Source organism: Geospiza fortis, unplaced genomic scaffold (genome assembly GCF_000277835.1).
Source record: "Geospiza fortis unplaced genomic scaffold, GeoFor_1.0 scaffold70, whole genome shotgun sequence".
Classification (NCBI taxonomy): domain Eukaryota; kingdom Metazoa; phylum Chordata; class Aves; order Passeriformes; family Thraupidae; genus Geospiza; species Geospiza fortis.
In genome coordinates this window covers 1,080,797-1,100,252 of record NW_005054317.1, presented here as the reverse complement: position 1 = coordinate 1,100,252, position 19,456 = coordinate 1,080,797, and the positions used below count along the sequence as shown (strand labels likewise).

Here is a 19,456-nt window from a genome sequence, read left to right as displayed (position 1 = left end):
TGTCACCAGTGTGAAAGGAACCTACATCTGCTACTCAAAACCACACAGATTTTAAAAGAAATCTTAAATCGGTTGCTTTCACAAAGAGAAATTTCTCTTGCCAAGCAAATAATTCACAATATAACAAGCAGGCACAAAGTTGTCAAAATGTGGCCCTCTTTCATCATGCCCAAAAGTTATGCCTTTGATGTCAGATGAAGCCACAGCCTCTGTGCCTGAAATTACTGCAAAGCACCCTGGGGCCACTAAATAAAGATGAAAAGCCAAAGAGGTTTGGAGTTTGTTTTGTTTTTTAACAGAAGTTTGTTTTGCTTTTTAACAAAAGTTTGTTTCACCTCTTCAGCCGAGTGTTTTAGCAGGATAATGCATGGAAGGTAAACTGTAAAGCAACACTAACAGGCCAGGAAAAGAAATCATAGTCTGGATAGCTTTAGAGTAAGAATGAAGGAGATGCTGGTCATGAGCATGAGCCACACATCGCTCACTTGCCAGCACGAAAACTTTTCCCTACTTTTGCTCCCACAGCAGGAGACTCGGAAGTATCCAAACACTGACAAGCCCGTCACTGGACAAGATGCTGTTCAGAAACCACTCCTGGGACACAGATGGATGCCAAGGATAAGAGCCACCCCAACAGCATGGACAGGACAGATGGGACAGGGCTGACAAGCAGCGACCCACACGCGGCTGGAGCGAGCACCAGCTCCGTTCCTGAGCTTGGGATTGCTCCCAGGCTCCCTGCTGCCTTCAACCCACAGCAACCACTCCAGTTCTGGTTACCTGGGGCACTGAGGCTGCTGGCTGCAATTCATTAACAACACCAACACGTGTGGGACTGGCTGTGCAGGACACTGCCATGCTCATGTAACCAAACACATGGATCTGGGGTGTAACACCAGCAGTCTGGTTGGGAATGCTTCTGCTCCAGCTGGGCATGGACCTGCACATCACCAACCTGAGTGACCCTAGGGGAAACACCAGCTACCTGGAGCAATCCTCTTTCATCTCAGATCCCAAGCTGTAACAATTAAAACCATGTCCAGTACACTTTAGCCATTGCTTAGGGAGGAAACGGGGAAGGAACAATAGAGAGAACAGGTCCCATCCAGGCTCAAACCCTCAGGAACCCTTTTCACCTAAGACCAGTTCCATTTCAGTTTCAGTACTTTCACAGAAGGGGACTGTCCCAGATCTTGAACGGTTCAATTATTTTGTTTTATCACTTCACAGTGTTTCAAGCACCAGCGTTTCCATGTATTGGTTTCAAATAACCCTTTATATATATATATTTATATATAATTTATATCAAAACTGATAGTACACAGTATAACTGGAAGAAGAACTGAACTTAAAAAGGATATGTTGAAAGAGGATGGAGTTTGTGAATGCAATAAATAAAGCCCCCTTCCCACCCCACCCACTCCCTACCCCAAAACAAAAAGTTGTCATGTTCATGGAAAATTGTGCACAGCAGATATTATAAAAAAGTAGATTCAGGAGCACATCCAATTATAAATGATTGTTAGGAAAATCATATAAAACAATGGAATACATAAAAGTGTCAAGAGTAATCGCTAGGGTGAGAAATTCCTTGGTGGCCAGATGCCCACGGCAAGCAGAAATTATCCTGGTTGCATCAGTAAGAGGTCGATGTCCGAGAAAGTGTGTTCAAGCACAGAAGAGGCTCTCCAGGATTTGTACAGCGTGGGCAGGTGGAGTGTTTGAATTTCATACCCTGATTCATAGTTTCCACAACTCCATGTGCAATTTTTCAGAAAGATTCATCGTTGACTGCCGACATGTCCCCCTTGGGCGTGGAGGAACGGGACGAGCCCTTGTCTGTGCTCTCAGAGCCCGAGCTGCTCTGATTCTGTTGTTCTGATCCTGCACTGGAGGTCACTGTAGAAGACGACGTGGATGAAGAGCGAGTCTTTTCTTTAAAGTCTGTGATAATTACTGTGACATTTCCCACTGTGACTGCCAGCTGCTGTGCGGTACTTCTGTCCACATTTTTCAGTCTGGGTCTAAAAGGAATGAGAAGACATTTATTAAAAGGATAAAAATAAAGGAGAAAGGGAAAGTTTATTAGGAGAAGCATTTGAAAACAAACTCGGTGTGACTTGTGCTCCCTTGCCTCGCAGTTGGCAGTGGATGGGAGGAGAAGCCAGGCAGGCAGAGTACTGCAGAGCACAGGATGAAGGTGTGCCCTGCTCCCTGTGCCAGCCAGGCTCCCTGTGCCTCTGAGGGCTGCGGGGCACACTCAGCCCTAAAGAACAACCTGGCTCACAGAGCTCTGCACAGGGAGTCTCCTGCAGGCTTCTCCCTATCCAACCCTGCCAGAAAGGAGGACACCACAGCAGAGCCAAGCGGACAGGAGCCAGACAGAGCAAAGGATCTCCTCCCCAAGGGACAGATGAAAGACTTCTCTTATCTAAATTCACCATCTCATCATGTGCCCTGATGTTATGAGACAAGGCTGTGACTCTGCAATACAAAACCACATGAAAGCATTCGGCCACGGCTCTTTCATTCCCCATGTTGGAACTCTGCAGCTGCAAACAACACAGGCACTGGGACAACTTGGCTTCTCTTTCAGCTGCTTTGAGCTTATACAAATCAGATGCCCAATCAGCCTATGGATAAAATAGCTCATAATGTTCCCTCTGGAATCGAGGCTATTGTAAATAAAATCCAAAATGTACAACGGTATTTTTTGCAGCCAGAGCTTTTGGTTAGGGGAAAAAGAAAAGGGGAAAGAAAAAAGCACAAATCACCCGAAAAGAACCCACTGGTATTTATTGCTCAGGATTATCTCAGTAATTTGCATGCTGTGCTATCATTCAATTAGTAATGTAGCTAATAAGGGTCGAAGCTCTAGGAAGCTGACATTCAAGCACATTTCATGGGCTGGTCCAAAGCTCTGCTTCAACAAGCCTTGGACATTCCTCCAGCTACCAGCAAATTCCAAGTCAGCTGCAGAGACTGCTGTAATTTACAGCTTTTGCTCCTAATTAAGGGTCAGACTTAAGCAGCAGAATATTCCCAATAGGGAAATTAAAAAGGAGAGTCTTTATACATCAGTGAAAAGTAGCTTGCTGAGAGCTGCCTTATTGAGAGGGATGGAGGGAAGGTTAATTTACTTTGGGATCAAGCTTCAGCTTTTAAACCACTCTGCCTTTTCTCCTCCTCACTTGCAGCACACAAGACTAGTGCAGTAAAACAGAAAAAGAGGGAATTAAGCTAATTTTCTACCCGCCATGAATACTCAATGGCTTGCAGTGGTAAGTTAACAAGGAGAAAGTCCTTAAGCAGCAGTTATCCAAGTGGTATTCCAGAATAAGAACAGAAAAATGCATTAAGGACAGATGTACAGCTTCCAAAATAGAACAATTGTATTTCTGCAAACTTCCTCACCAAAAATAAAGTTACCGCACCAAAAATAGTATTTTCCTATCTAACCTAGGAGGATGCTGCAATTCTTAACAAGTACCACAGGAAGAGCATTTTTAACAGACAGAAAATACAAACAAAACCCCAAAACACTGCTGCACTGGGGTCAGTAAAACTCCTCCTTGCAGCAGCCCCTTCACTCCGGGACCAGCCTTTCCAAACCCAGAGCCGCGCTCTGGATTCCCGGGGCAGGGAGATGCACCCACGCTGCACAGACAGAGTCACAGGAGCTGCCAAGCTGCACAGGCAACCATGGGGAGATGAAATGATGCCACCTCGTTTGTGGCTTCCAAGAAAGGCCAGCTGGCTCAGCAGGGTTTGAGGTTTCCGCCGGCGCTGCGGTGCCGTCCCAGCAGATCCCCCGCACGGCCGCCGCTGTTCCCGGAAGCGAATCACGAGGACGTGTTTTCCTCCCCAAGCCCCGAGTTCCTCCAGGAAATCCAGTCCTTCCTGTAATTTGCCTCGGTCATTTGTTTCCTCTTGTACTCAGAAAGAGCCAAAATGCTGGCCCAGATACTGGAACAGAGCCCGCGGCCTCCGCCTTCCTACAGGGTTGGATGTGAACTCTGGCTATTGCTCGTTAAAGGTAGCTCTGAGAGGTGTAATTAGCTTTAAAAAAAGAAAAAATGGAGCTGCCTATGCATCTTTAAATGCCAGGACAAAGTAACATGGAAGGGCTGTGGGAAGCAGGGCTGAGGTACAGAATTTCCCCACAGTCCCACTCACAAACATTCACATTATCACTTTTAGAACTGAGCCTCCCAACCATTTCTCTGTGAGGTTTTCAGGGTTTCCCCTGTACAAAGAGTTGATTAAGCACAGATGGAAACCACCAATCTCTTCAGCACATGCATACAATTTTTGCTTCTTATAGAAGAAAGGGATTGGCCCACTCACGTTATTTTGCAAAATTAAACACCCTGATGCTTCACATTTATAGCAAAAGGGTTTTATGGCCAAATAAGTGAAGTGTTTCAAAACATTCAATCTGAAAGTACACAGGAAGGCATGGTATAAACCAAGACATACTGTCAGAAACAGGCATGGTATCCAAGAAATTTAAACAGGATTTCTTAAAAATTCAGAGAGCCCTAAAAGACAATTTACAAAAAAAAACCCAGAAAAACTGTTAAGCAATCTGGGCATGAAAAAACTTATCATTCTGTAAAAATCAGAAAAAGACTCTTGACAGCACTCCTGAGAAAGCAAATTGCAAGAGAAGTTCCACTACATAAAACACTTAAAAAGACAGTTTAAGAAGTAAAGGAGATGAGGCATCCTTTAAAAATATCCAGCTAGACCTGGTACTATTAAGGCTTAATTAGGCCTGGCAAAAGCTTGCCACAAAACACGGACTAAAAGACTTTGGCAGTAGACAGAGTGACTCCTTTAATGAGTAAAAACAATTATTTGATGTAATCTCTCAATTTAATATTATGTCATTAGTCAAGTACATCAAGTCTCCTGCATCCTAAGTCTCAAAATAAGTACCATTTAAAGAAGAACAGGACAAGAAAAGAGTCATTGCAATAAAGCTGCCTCTCTGTAATCAAATCAGGAATGGACACTTCTCTCTTTGTGGGCTGAAGAAGAGTTAAAGCAGTCCCTGCAAACAGCTCAGTCTTGTAGCACAGCAGATTTCACACTGTCCTCACTACATTCCAGTGGGTTACTGTGCAAAGGATATTCCCTCCTTTTCAAGATTTTCATGCTATTATTTAAAAACTTCCAAGACAAGAGTTTTCTGTAGTCACACCTTGCCAACTTGAATGCCAACAGCAGTGCCAACCGTACTTCCCATGTGCTTTACCAGTGTTTGCAGCTCATACTGCCTCAGTTCATGAGGCTTCGCTATAAACACCAATTACAGCACATTTTAAAGAGAAATGTAATTCTTATACAGCCCACACAGGTAAAGCACCCAGTTCAGTTCTGCCTCCTGTAGCTCTCAAGTTCGGTAATACAAAAACTGTTCCGTGATGCTGAATTTTTGATTTTAAAAAATAGAAGAACAGTATAGGCAAGACTAGGAATAAACCTCTCTCCATACACTCATTTCAAACTTAGTCAAATATCAAACCAGCCATTTGTGCTTTTTGTTGATAGCAAGATCCCAGCAAATCTGTTCATGTATACTTAGTTCCTGTATACTTGGAAAATTATCTTGACAATTACAGTGACTGAATTACAGATAAGGAAGTAAAAAAGTAACCTTTGTTACTGCTATCAAGTGATGATAAGAATTTGATACGATTGCTGGTTAATGTTTTTCCCCCACTGTGTCTACAGTCAAAAGCACTACTACCCAACTGACAATACAATTATTTTAGCAGAGAAATGAAAACGGAATGGACAAAAGAATTAATATTTCCAAAGCCTGAATCTGTCCTCACTAGTGGAATGTTCAAGTGCTTGTACATCAAAAAAAAGTGTTTGCTTTTTAATACAGTTCTCAGATACCACAGGCTTAACTTTAGTCTAGAGTTACCTTGAAGTGTGATTTGAGTCGCTGGTCTTTGTTGTAGTATTCCCAGACTGTATGCTGTTTGCTTCACTAGGAGGATCTTTCACAATATCCGACTTTGGTCTGTGAGAATTGGAGGGAAGAGGGAGATTACAATGTTGGTTTAACTGCACAATTAACCAACGCACAGTGCTACTGAAATCACATCACATTTAATACTGCATCCTTCAAACTTACTTAGTCTTCTTGTTAGTGTTCTTCTTTGTAACACTTGGACTAATTTCCTTCTCTTTGTCAGGTTTTTCTTTGTCTTGTTTTTCCACTTTCTCCTTCTTCTCCTTCTTAGGTGGTGGTGGGGTTGCATATTGCTGGGCAACTTGTTGTGCCACCAACTGAGAGTTTATTCTAGGTTTTCTATAATGACAATGAAAAGAGAGATCTATAGTCAGTCTTACACGGTAAAAATAACTATGCTGAGAGCAGTATGAAGATTTATTTCAGCAGCCAGGGAAGAGCACTCCACTTAAAGAACCAAATGGATGTCCTTATTTGATGTGAAGTACTACTGCTGTTACCAAACAAGACAGAAACGTTAAAAGAAAGAAATACTCTGAACTGCTGTTTCATCAGGTTTTAGTATCTAACATTATGAAGTATAATGCTCCCTTTCTTCATCTATGTCATGAAATCACAGCCAATTTGGGGGGAACAGCAGTGAAAAATCAGCTTTCCAGAAGCTGCCAGCCATACACTGTGGTTACACTTTAAGAAAAGGAACAGAATGTGACAAAAAGAAAAGTTTCCTGATAAACATCAGCCTCCTTCATATCCTTCAGTTTAATTTCTCAAATAAGCTTCTGGTTCAGCAGCAGCAAACCAAGCACAAATAACAAAGAACAAGAGAAGGTAACTGAGATGACTTTGTTCCGAGGGCTGGGCTGGCAGGAGCACAGGAGACAAGTGGGCATTCACAGTGGCACTGGGAACAGCCGTGCCAGCCTCCGACACACCGGCCTCGCACCATTGTCCCAGTGTGCTCAGACACAAAACACAAGCAAGTGCCTTTCAAAGGCTGCTTCCACTGCAAGTTATGGCTTACACAGAGAGGAGCTTTGCATGTAACCAATATCTTGGTTATTGATCCTCACATATCCCACAGGAATTGGTACCTTGGTCTCTCCTGCATTCCTCATCCAAACTCTCATGTTCTCTCTTGACAACTCAAAAACTTTCCCCCCCTGGCATATCACAAAGCAATTTATACTCTGAATACTTCAGCTATTCATGACTGATTTGATCCCTTCAACACTCCAGAAAGATCTGTGCTCCCTGTGACCACACACACAGCTCATGGGAGAGGAACAAAACCAGGTAACCAACTCCCTTAGTAGTCCATAATAAACCAAATGCTAATTGCAACAGTTGCCCAGGCTTGTCCAGAGCTGTTAAATTGTTCATAAATACAAATCAAATTTGCACACAGATCACACTACAACAGACTGCCAGTGAAAGCTGCACCCAAGTACCATCAGCTCTACAGCTGGTGAACCCCAGGGCTTTGTGCTGCAGAACTCTGTACCTGCACCCAGCTTTTACTACAAACATCCAGAGAGGTTTCAAGCACCTACTTAGTGGTGTGATGTGTTGCAAAAAAGTCTAAAACATTAATTGCTCACACGTAACATTTGCATTGAGAGATTATACACACAAGGGAACACCCAGAGAATTTCTACTCCCTGTCATGGGAAAATCCAAGTAGCTGCTAAGCCTCTGTTGGTACTGGTTTCCTGTAAAATGGTACCAAGATGTTTTTACTAAAGCCAGATATACCCAATTATTTAATTTCTCTACCACAGATTATTATAAAGTCTATGCAACAAGTTGAAATCAGGCCCCTGACCCATCTCAACACCTCCAGCAATCAGACTTTTCACCCAATATAGAAACTGTAACTCAGTTGATGCTGCAATCTGCATACACATCTGAGTGAACAAAAATCTGGTCTTCAGCCTTAAGTAACTGTAATACTGAAACGTTTTGCAGATTAGATCAAGCAGTTACCTGTTCCACAGAACAGTGAAGATATTTAGCATCCCTGAAGTCCAGTATACAGCAATTTCTGTCTGTATGACTGAGAAGGAACATGTAAAAAGAAGTGGTTTGGATACATGGAAAAGATTTTCAGATTGATGCAACCACACTAAAAGCTGACAACAGTAACTTGTGTCAAGCAACCTGCTCACCACCTACTAAAAAAAAAAGCTAAAATGTCAAGAAATCTTCAAAGAGAGGGCAGATACCATCTCCCTGCATGATTAACTCACTGCTTGAAGCTGCCACTTCTGCCCAGACTTACAGTTATTTGCTGTTTACACAACCAGCTAAGTCAGAAACCTGACCCATTCATGGGAAATCACAATTCATGACTCTGAGAGGTTTTCCCACTTTGCACAACTCTGACGTGCTCCTTGTGATGTGATTTCCAAGCCTTGTGCCCAACCTGTGCAGCTGCCCTTCCTGTTGCAGGAGTGCTGCACTGCTTGAACAGAGACACAAATATTAAAATGTAAACTAAAATAAAAACCAAACTTGCATAAATATGTCCCGCTGTATTTCCCCAGAGAAGGCTGGAATGGCAAAAGGACCAGCCTTAAAGCACTCCAGTGGAGACACTGCCCCGTGCTCTTCTGCTCCTTATCTGTACCTGTGACAGCACACTGCATTTATTAAGTTTGATCATTTTCTGGCCAGTCACTGACCTAATCAGCACATTTTCTCCAAAATCCCTATTTACATATTCCCTCTTAGGATGGTTTGCTGGTGAGGGCAAAGCCAAAGGTGGAAGGGAAGAGAGCAGGAAGCAGCCAGGGACCTGTGGGAAGGAGAACCAGCCCTGCCCATGGGTTTGCTCCTGCCATGAGGGAGGAAGCACAAAGCTGCTGAGACTTTGGTCAACACTGAGCATCTTTCAAGGTCTGCTGCACTACTAGAACAGATATTTTTTTTTAATAATGCAAATAACCCAACAGTGTTCCAGTTCCTAATCTCACTGTTTCACCCATGCCAGCAGCAAGCTTAGGAAGAGGGTAAAACCCAGGTAATTTAAGTAACTGGCAGAGTAATAGCAATAATAATAGGAGTAATAAAATCCTTCAAGTAAGGCCCACACTGCCACTACAGCCAGGACACACTGGTTAAAAGCCCTTTACTAAAAAGCCAAGCAAAGCAAGTCGAGCAGCACATTTTTAACCACAGCAAACTATAACCATAGGAACCACAATTGAGTAAAGCAGCTGCAACATCCAAAAGTTACTCCAAGTTTCCCTGCCTACCAAAAATTATTTATTTGGCCACCTCCAAAGCGAATGCTTCAACCCAGATACACCACTATTATATTAAAGTAGTTATCACTTAAGCAGAACAATCTGAACAGGAAGTTGCAACTACTTCTAAACTTTATTTTTAAGAATAAACAGCTACAGAAACAAGTATTAACCATTTTTTATCCCAAAATGTTCTCATTGGTTTACTTTCTGCAAGATTCAAATGTTCAGGTACACAGAGAATAGATCGAAGTGACAAAAATCAAACCCTAGCTCAGCCTCTTCAGGCTTTGTAACCAGCACTCATGCTTAAGGAACAACTATGTTGTAACCTACTAGAAGGTTGGAAGTACCAACACCGCTCACAACTCACAGCTAAAAAGCCTCAACTTCCCAAAAATTATCCAAAGAGATGCAATACTTAGTGTTAGACTTAGTTCTTGAATTTTCAATGCAAGTATCTGAAATAGGTGTGCTCTCTCCTATCTGAACTTCTTTATGATACTGAAGTTATGCTTAGATAATTTTTGCCTAATTTAGGTGACAACCTGAGTAAAGATCCAACACTGATGTGACAAACAAATGCACATCATTTTTCTTTTTACAACATGAAGAGGATTGTCTTCTCCCCCTCTAAACCTAAGAGCAATTAAACGAAATTAAACTGTGCTTTCAAAGTTATGTACAGACAAATAAATTATTTCACATGAACTGAAGAGTAGTTTACATCCCAGGAGCAGACATCTGCACAATAACTCATGACCTCTGCAGCAAGGACACACTGCTGCATGAAAAAGCTGAAATATATTTGTCTGCTCTAAGAATGGCTGTGGCATCTGGGTCTCTTCACCATCAACTCCCGTAAATGATGCACACAAATAATCTTTACTACCTTTTAGTAACAGGCTTCACAGAAACACTGTGCCTGCAAATATAAACTATATGCAAATATACACATATATATAAATACACACTATATGCAAATATTGTACCCTCAGATTGCCATGTGAAATGACTCTGGGATGTTTCACTCATGGGAAGCGGAATAAATGCACTTTTCTGAAGGGCTCACTACCTACACCACTGTGCTCTTTTAATAAATTAAAAATTAAAAAGCAAAGTGCAACTTTAAGGTTCTGGCAAGTAGTGTTTCACTGTTGCATTTCCTTCTGTGTCTCAAAGCTTTCCTTTAAAGCATGCCTCAGAACCAAATCCAAGAGCATGGACACCAAGGAATTCTGCTGCTCCACTCACACCCCCTGCAAGCAGGCTTAGGAGTGCAGCAGCACAGATCACCACACATCCAACACCGGAGTTACTCTGACCTGGATTTCAAGAGGGATATAGGAGGATAAGCTGCACCTCATTTTTCAAGTGACTAAGTTCTGTATCTGTCTGGGATTTCTCTGGCCCCACTGCCTTGAGAAAAGGGAAGGCACCTGCCTCCTGCAGACACCAGGAGCAGGGAACTGACTGGGCTTTATCCCGGCAGCACCACAGACCGGGAGGGACCCCAGCAATCCCCAGGAACATGGATCTAATTACAACTGCTCTGACTTCCCTACAACTATGTTATCAGAAGAATGAAAGTGCCATCGAGTGGGATTTCAGAGTCAAAAGCCTCATGTAACGTGAAGTAGGGAGGATTTGGACAATTTCATGCTGTTCTGCCTTTGATGCACGCGGTGATACCGGCCGACCTCTGCACGGCTCCGCGGTGCTTTCAGAAAATGTGTTTCATGCACTGCGCAGTGTGAAGTACATGATTATTTTAATAACCCCAGTCACACATGAATATATCTTTGCTCAAAGAAAAACAAGAAAACAAGACTAAAAGTATTTACAGTGTTTATAAAACAGTGCCAAAACACTTATAAAACAAGCATCCTTCTGAGCATGAAGCAGGATTAGAAACTAACCCATGAGCACAAACTAAATTAACGTCTCCTCAAAAGAATTTTACATCCAGAAGAACCAAAGCTTTGGAGAAATTAAGCTGTGAACACGATGGGGTGAGCCCCCATTCCTACATGAATATTTTCCAGCTCATTTGTGATGACCACAGGGTCCGTTTTAGCAACAAGAACAAGGATGAACAGACACATTGTCCTCAGAGTAGAACTGCAAAGCAGTATGGAAGCTGTATACGTTTATCTCCAGTTCCCCACATGATCCAGGAAACAAAGCAACAATAACAACAGTAGATTAGAAGGACAAACTGTGAGAAATATGTGATTGAGCAATATTTAGGTGGAAGAACAGATTTTTCCTTTAACACTGATGTGCTAGCACTGTGTTTTTATTTAGAAGACAGACATTTAAAAATACAGAAGTCCATCTAAGGAACACACACTTGTGGGCCCCAGGTGTTGGGCACAGCAACAAGTTTGAAAGACTCTGAGTGTAAGTCTGAATATTTTAGAAAAAACATGAAAGAAAAGAACAGGTTCACACAAAAAAAGCAACCTCCAAAAATTGTTCAACTGTTCCGTTCTTCTTGACCATCCAGCCTGTGTTCCACCTCCTTGGAAGAGTCAAGAACAGGCAACAGAGATAAAGAAGCCTCAGCTTTGCTGATAACTATTCCTGGCCATGACTACAAACCTTGAGCTGTTCACATTTCAGAAGAGTGTTTTAAACTTTTTGTTTCTCCACCAGAAGTTTTTAGATTTCAGGTCACTTCTCACAGATTGAACAATCTTCCCCCACACCATCCCATACTTTTGTTTGTAAACTTTAAAAAGTTCAAAATTATTTGCAGTAGTTAATATTTCCTGGCCTCACACAAAACTGCCAGTTCTTTGCCTTTTTGGATGAAAATGTGCTTTTCTTCTATTTTTTCCAATTTTCTTTTGAATCAAATAAGAATGAGAATGTTATTAAATGAAATGAAAGCTGTCACTGGCATATACAGAACAGGACATGCATTCCTGACTGCTGGGAAGTGTCGGGTCAGTGCCACCAGAGGAGAGCTGAGACTCCAAATGATGCCTGTAAAAAAAATACTCCATTCTTGCTTGTTACAGGAGCCTCAGCACTACCTTTTAAAAATATTTGGGCATGTTTACAAATCAAAGTGTATAAATAAGAGGTTTATTCCCAGAGTTGTCACTGCTCATATTCTGCAGCTCATGTTTCTGATTTTTTTTTTAGTGAAAACATGCAAAAACAGTTCTAATAGAGTCCCAGAACTGCTCTATAAACTATTCCACTATGACTGCTCAACTGCACAGTGTAATAGGTTTTTCAGTACTTGTCCAGTTCTTTTTAAATATACATTGTTCCATACAATGCCATTACAAAAATCTGAAGTCAGGGCTGTAAGAACTTTTTGGATGCAGTTTGATCCGAGTTTTGCCCCTGAAAACAAAGTAGTCACAGTAGTCCTCAAAACACCCATTCTAATACAGTACAAAACTAGAAACTGCAAATGAAATGCAAACATGAAAGTAAATCTGGACCATTCACCTCCTATCAAATTAAGAAACATCTTATATGGTGCTTCTTGCACAGCTGGACTTAGGACCTGGTGGGCAGCCAGCAAGAAAGGAGCCCTGAGCCAGAAAATGGGGCTATTTGGGATTTTGTTGGAAAATTTTCAGCAGAGAAGCATCACTGTTTTCATTTTTACAAACATTTGGTCTCTCTTTTCGTTTGTTTTGAGGGTTTTTTTCCACTGGGAAATTGATACATCACAGAGTGAGTTTTCTGGTTAAAAAGGGCTGAACCTGTGTGACCACAAACCTGGGTCTGTTCTACCAAATCCCATGGGCTCTGCTCCTTGTCCATGCCTATCACACAACACTATAAAATCATCCCAAAAGAGATATCTAACACTGTATGGTGCATGTGCTTTGGACCACAGGTTTATCCTGTGGAGGGTTAACCCTGTGTTAAATCCTCTGTGGAGGGTTCCTGATACCAAGCAGTTTCAAGACAGCAGCAAACAGCAGCTTCTGTACACTCTGGAGGACAGAGAGCCAAAAGCAAGAGTTAAACAGAAGTTCTTCATGCTTCTTTGCTACCGGAGTGAGGATTGAAAATAGCAGTGATGATGAGTAACAACGCTGAGTATCAGTTATTGGAACAGAGCCTGACGTTTACTTAAGCGCTAATACCGTGAAATTTAACTTACTGTGTCTGCAGGAGGCAAAACAAAAGTCAGGCTGAAGTTCTGGAAGAAAGGCTGCTGTGCCTCCTTCCAGAGGAAAAGCCTGCCTGGAAGCACAGTCAGTGCTGGCAGCCTCACCTGCCTGCTCACCTGCAGCACCCATCTAAGCAGATCCTTTCATATCTAATCTGTACTAATGAGTGCCAGTGAAAGCCCCGAGGCTGCCCAGCAGAGGCTCATCCCACAGCTGCTGTCTCTGACAGTCCAAATCCCTGGAAAACACTTCCTTGGATGCCCCCAGCCAATCCCTGGAGCTGCAGCCCCCACAGCTCCCTGTCAGTGGGCACTGCAGGAGCTCTGGGTGTGTATAAATAAATATATTCACACACCACACCCAGCAGGACAGTGCTGAAGAGCTGTGCACTCTAACTAAGGATTGTTCCGTGCTCATCTGCTGGAATTAGCTTCCAATAGGAACATTTTTTAAGGACCAGAGTGGGGAAATGTGTGAAATAGCTTTTTCTGCTTTCATTTAAAAAGTAACATTTCCTTAAATAAGGGGTTTAACACCCTTAATTAAATGAGTATAAAATTAGTAAAGAATTGGCAAAACACCAAATTTACCATGTTTTAAGACCATTTTTGTCTCATTTGATGGGGAAGCAGAACTGTCCAAATGATCACAACTTCATTATGCTAACAAATACTATAAAATTACTACTTCTGATTCATGGCTATATACAAAATATTCCCTCCCTGGGAGTGTTCAAAACAAGTTGGATAAGGCTTTAAGCAACCTGGCCTAGTGAAAGGTGTCCCTGCCCATGGCAGTGGAGTGGAATAAGATGACCTTTAAGGTACCTTCCCATTCAAACCATTTGATTTTCTGACTCTGTAAGACTAAAGTACATAGCCAGAAATACAGTTTTTCAGATGATTCCTTGCTCCATTATTTTACTTTAAAAAAAAAAGGTTTCTATTAAGATTTTTAAATGGTCCATTTAAAAAAATCATAAATTAAGAAAATACAGCACAATACATCTCTTCTGCTTAAAACAAAACTCGCAATATGTAATAGATTAAAATGGCATCAACTCCCAATTGCAACATCACCCTAAATTCCAGCTGAATAAAAACAACTTTAACCTCCCCTTCTTGCCCTCTACCACCAGCAGAGATTTGGTCCAGGCCTGCGCACTCTAGAAAGAGCATTTCTAACCATTTATTGCATTGACAAGGAAGAAGTTCTACAGCAACAGAAAAATTGTGTGACTATACACAAAAACCACAACTGAAATGAGATGCAACTGGAAATGTAAAGATCATCCCAAGCCCAAATTTGAAAAGATGGCCGTGAGATTCCAAAATCATTCCACTTAGCTATGCCAATTTCCTTGGTCACCAATAATTTTAGTTCTATGTTGCGAGTGCTGCACAAGCTTAATTTCTGGAAACTTACTGCAACTGCCCTGCTCATGCTATTGACCCTTCCCAGATCCACTTGGAGCTTCAGTTTAATCCATCACTGAAAATTCCAATCGCTGCTTTGCACTCCCAAAGAGAAGAATTTATCATGCAGCTGCTTCTGGTGTTTTCATCTATGGCCATACCTTACTGCAAAATACCAAATGTTCCATGATTTACAGGGACTTACAAAGTTGTTAAGGAAAATCACTGATCTCAGCACAAAATTTACTTGCCTACAAGCACCAGAATGATGATAAAACTAAAGCCATTTTACTTGCTTGACAAAAATAAGCTGCTCTCACTAGCAAAAATTCGAAAACACTTCATAAAGCTGGCAGCAACCAAGATGTGTATAATAAAGTACATGGATTTACAACAAAAACAATTACTTAAAATACTTCTTATTTAACTGTTTATTAAGTTACATGTAATCCTGAGAAAAGCACACTGGCTCAAAACTTCCTGGTGAGTAACAAAGTGCACTTGGGGAGCATGAGGAGATAAATGAATCTGATAAAAATTTAACATGTAGATTCCTCAAAGCAACTGCTCATGGTTATTGCATAATAAATTCAAATAATAAAAATATGAGGAAAATAATAGTTTTTAGCACTAAAGCTAGAAACTAGGAATACCAGGCTTGGCATTACAAAAGTACCTTATCACTGGAGCCAATATTTGTTTTTCTGTTTCACTGAAATCCTGACCAATAATGGAAATTGTCACATATAATCCATCTTGACATGTCCCATCTGTGAGCATCTGCCTCCAGGTTTTGGGATACTCGAGTCTCACACTTCAAAATCACACCAGAAGAGAGACCAAACTTAGAAAACAAGGAACAAAAAGGAGAGATGCAGAGAAAATATCCTCCCTACCAAAAAAAAAGATATGTCAGTTAAATTCTCAAGCTGATCCCCTATCACCAGTCCAGAATTTGGAGAACAGTGCTTAAATGCACATAATATTTACTGTGTGAAAAATGCAAATCACTTGAATACACACCCAGTGGATAGAGAGGCTTTTCTTAAAAACAATGAAAGAATTTCTACTAAGCAAATCTTGCAAAGCGCCCTCAAAATACGTGGGCTGGGTTATCAGAGCAAAATTCTGCTACACTTGCATGACACTGGAATACTGTACACTTAAAAATGAAAACTTCTCTATCATTTACCAACCAGAATCAGTCCAGATAGAAGCAAAATGACAAACTACCATTTCTACCACAGATTCTGAATAAACTTAATAGGCCCTAAATCTCTAGGGATGCCATAAAAAATAAAAAGCGCACCAATTGAGCAAGGCAGTAATCTTAATTCAGCTACATCAGACACTGCAAGCTTTACCTAAATGAGCAAAATTTGAGCTTTTCCAGCAAGCCAAACCTCCTTTTTATTAAAAGAACATCAATGATAGGATTTCCTTTCATATGAAAGCAGCATTTCAAGAGCCCTTGAACAGCCAGGAATGCAGCCTCATGACAAAGCCCCAGCCTGCAGCAGCCGTGCACTTTGAGAGAGACATCAGGGCTGCTCCAAGGTGGAGGGAGCTGGTCCCACTGGTACCAGTGAGTGATACCCCACCTACCCCTTCACACCTCTGTCCCAGCACCATCAGCAATCAAAAGGTCACTGCCAGTGGTTTAGAGAAAACCCCACCGCTCAATAACCCAGCTTGCTTTTCTAAACACGCCAAGAAATAAAAGCTGCTCTGAAGGACGGGGCAGGCAGACATGCGTTTTCAAAAGGCCACCATGTGCTCAGAGGAGCTCTTTTTCTCCATTGTGTTCTCTCAACACAATGTGATAAGTGAACACAGATGTACCAGTGACATTTGGGGGAGTCCAGCTCCAGCAATCCTGCACACGCTGCTGCTGCCCGGGAAAGCCGCAGGGAAAACCAGGCTGCCGTCGATAGCTGCTGTGCAGGCACTGTGGGAACAACACAGCCCCAGAGCACTGAAACTTTTGCTTTCAGAATTATTACTCCTGGGCGTGAGGAACTGACCCAGATGGTTTCAAAATTTGCCAGGAAACAATATTACAATACTCAGTTTGAAAGCTCTTCCTCCCACTAGGCCCGAAAGCCTTAGAAGAAGCTACTTAGTAAACTTTGGTTCCCACTTGGAGTACCAGTGTGAGTTACCTGTATGTGCCTAGCATGATGTAGGTACAGCTACCTCTGTAAATAAAACTAGCAGAGAGTGCTCTCCTACACAACAAAAAGCCAGGAATAACTAATTATAACAACAGAAACATTTCCGAGCTCTCCGCGAGCCAGCTTCTGATCTGTGGATAACAATGATAACTACTTGTCCAGACGAACCATCATTTTTCAAGAAAGTTCTCAGATAAGATAATCTTGAGCCTAAATGCTGACTTTATTGTCCTACCATTGTTTTCACCCTGATGAGTCCTACTTTGCAGCTTTGCATATACCTCACATGGCTTGTGTTTATCTGTACGTACATGAACACACCCAACCAAAATCCTGAACTGCCGTCAGTCTGGTACAAGTCCCAAGGAGGGAAAGCAGGCAAATTCAGTGAAGAGTTCTTTTCCCCCCACTTCTTAATTCTTCAAACAACTCTGGTGTTCCACCCTGGAGAAGTGGTTAGTCTCACTGAAAACTACCGGTTACACTGTGATCCTGCGCCAGCGGCAAATCACTCCAACTGCCCTGGCACCATCATTTAAAGTCATTTTCCATTTAAAGACTCTCACATCAGCGCCAGCACAGCCTTTCATTACCCATCCCACTTAATACCCACAATCTCTCCACAGCTCACTCGCTCGGTCTCCACTGACCAGGCAGCACACAGAGACTGATGTGTGGATTATTGGGATTCCTAATGCTTCTCTCCCCGCTGGCCGAGCACGGAGCTCTTGGCAGCCTGCCTGACCCGCAACACGTGTGGGTTTGTCAGCCTAATGCACTCTGTCATCTGCACAGGCTCGGGGTGAAGCAGGCCCCACAGCTCCCAACACTTCCAGCTACTTCACTTCCCAGCCCTGGTGGGAAAGGAGGTACAGAAGTGTGTCTGGGTGTTTGCCACCGTTTCATTTCCGAGAGGCAAATACGTGAGGTAAGAACAGCAGCATCCAGCACAATTCCTTTACCCAAAGGCTGGAGAGTCAACACAAGGCTTTCTCGTACAAAACATCCGTCCTTGCTTGACTGTGGTCTTGCAATGACTCACAATCTGCACATCAAGAATATAGATCTGAGTAATTTCTTTTTATATGACCTACCTTCTGTTAAACTAAATAATGACAGTGAAAATTCAAAGCCACAGACTAAAAAATTATTTGTGATCAAGTCAGTTGCCACTAATTACATTTAAGGTTTTGTTGTTAAACTGTCCCTATGCCTGTCAATTAGTCAGGACAGAAAGAAATGAGGCTTGGGCATTTTTCTGTAGAAAACATATAGTGAGGTGTTTTTAGGTGTGAGACAATGAATCAGCCCTGTAAATCCCACTGTAAATTCTGACAGGTTGAATATACAACAGGAAATACCATGCAACGTGCAAATAGCAAATGAATGTAAATTTACCGTCATGTGTAACTAAGAAGTGTAACGAAAAGTGAAACTGGTTTGTAGATGAATGAAATACGGAAGCCGTCAGAGATCTTACTTGGAAATTGAAGAAAAGAATACTCAGAACACAGCTGAAGTTTCATTTCCTCTGTACAACAAAAGAGAACAGAAAGCTCAAGAAAAGCACATGGCACATCCTCTACAATCTCCTCAGACAACACACACTGCCCTGACACGCCAACACTTTTTACTTTATATCTGATGTCATGTTACAGAAAGTTTGTGAATTACATAAGCAGGGAAAGATAAAACTACCAACAATGTAACTAAATACAGGGATTTTTGGACAACATATTAATTAATTTATTTTTTTGTGCTAATAAACAAATACCAGTTGTTTTACACTAGCAAACATGGTAACAAAAAACTCGTTTTGTTAACAAAACAACTTTGTTACCATGCTTGCTAATCTAAAATAATTGACACTACTAAGCTACATTGGGTTGGGTTCTGGTTCAGGTGAATCATCTATCTCCCAGCACCACAATACTCAGGCACCTCAATCTCAGGTGTACTTATTAAGATACCCCTTGGTTAGGGTTTATTTCCATTTAACTACAGGAGAAGGTTTTTTGAGCTCTGGGACTACACCCCACTGGTGATACACATCTACCAGATTAGAGAAATTACTCACTTCTGGAGATTTACAAAAATGACTCAGTGGGATTCTACTATGTTATGCTGCTTCTTCCTCTAATTTCTTACTGGATTTGTTCAGCTAAATGCTTATCACTAGAATTTCCAAGTTAAAGCAAGCTAAAAACAGAACCTTGTTTTTACTCGAACGCATTGCGGAAAACATAGTTGAGCAACCACTTCCTAAGGAGCTCTGCACCAAAACTGGGGAGTAAAAGAGTACAAGCTTTGGGGTTAGCATAACTTTGTGAGCAATTACACACATATGAACCATCTAGAGGAAAAACAAGAAAATATTTTTCATCACCATCTCTTTTCATGCCTGGAGTCACTTAGAGCAGCAGCAAGTGCCAGGATTCAAACCAAACAAACCTCCCCCATCTGTCTGCACTGCCTACATGAGACA

The 19,456-nt window shown here is 41.8% G+C and overlaps 1 protein-coding gene across 1 annotated transcript in view; it reads right to left on the bottom strand.

The window, feature by feature from the left end:
- Window positions 1-1,402: 1,402 nt before the first annotated feature.
- Window positions 1,403-19,456, bottom strand: part of RYBP (RING1 and YY1 binding protein) — a 36,882-nt gene continuing 18,828 nt past the window's right edge. The window contains exons 2-4 of the mRNA XM_005420159.1: window positions 6,152-6,328; window positions 5,939-6,037; window positions 1,403-2,024 (exon numbers count right to left, since the gene is read on the bottom strand). Of these exons, the coding sequence (XP_005420216.1) occupies window positions 1,772-2,024; window positions 5,939-6,037; window positions 6,152-6,328 (529 nt within the window). The 3' untranslated portion in view covers window positions 1,403-1,771. The remainder of the gene's footprint in view (window positions 2,025-5,938; window positions 6,038-6,151; window positions 6,329-19,456) is intronic.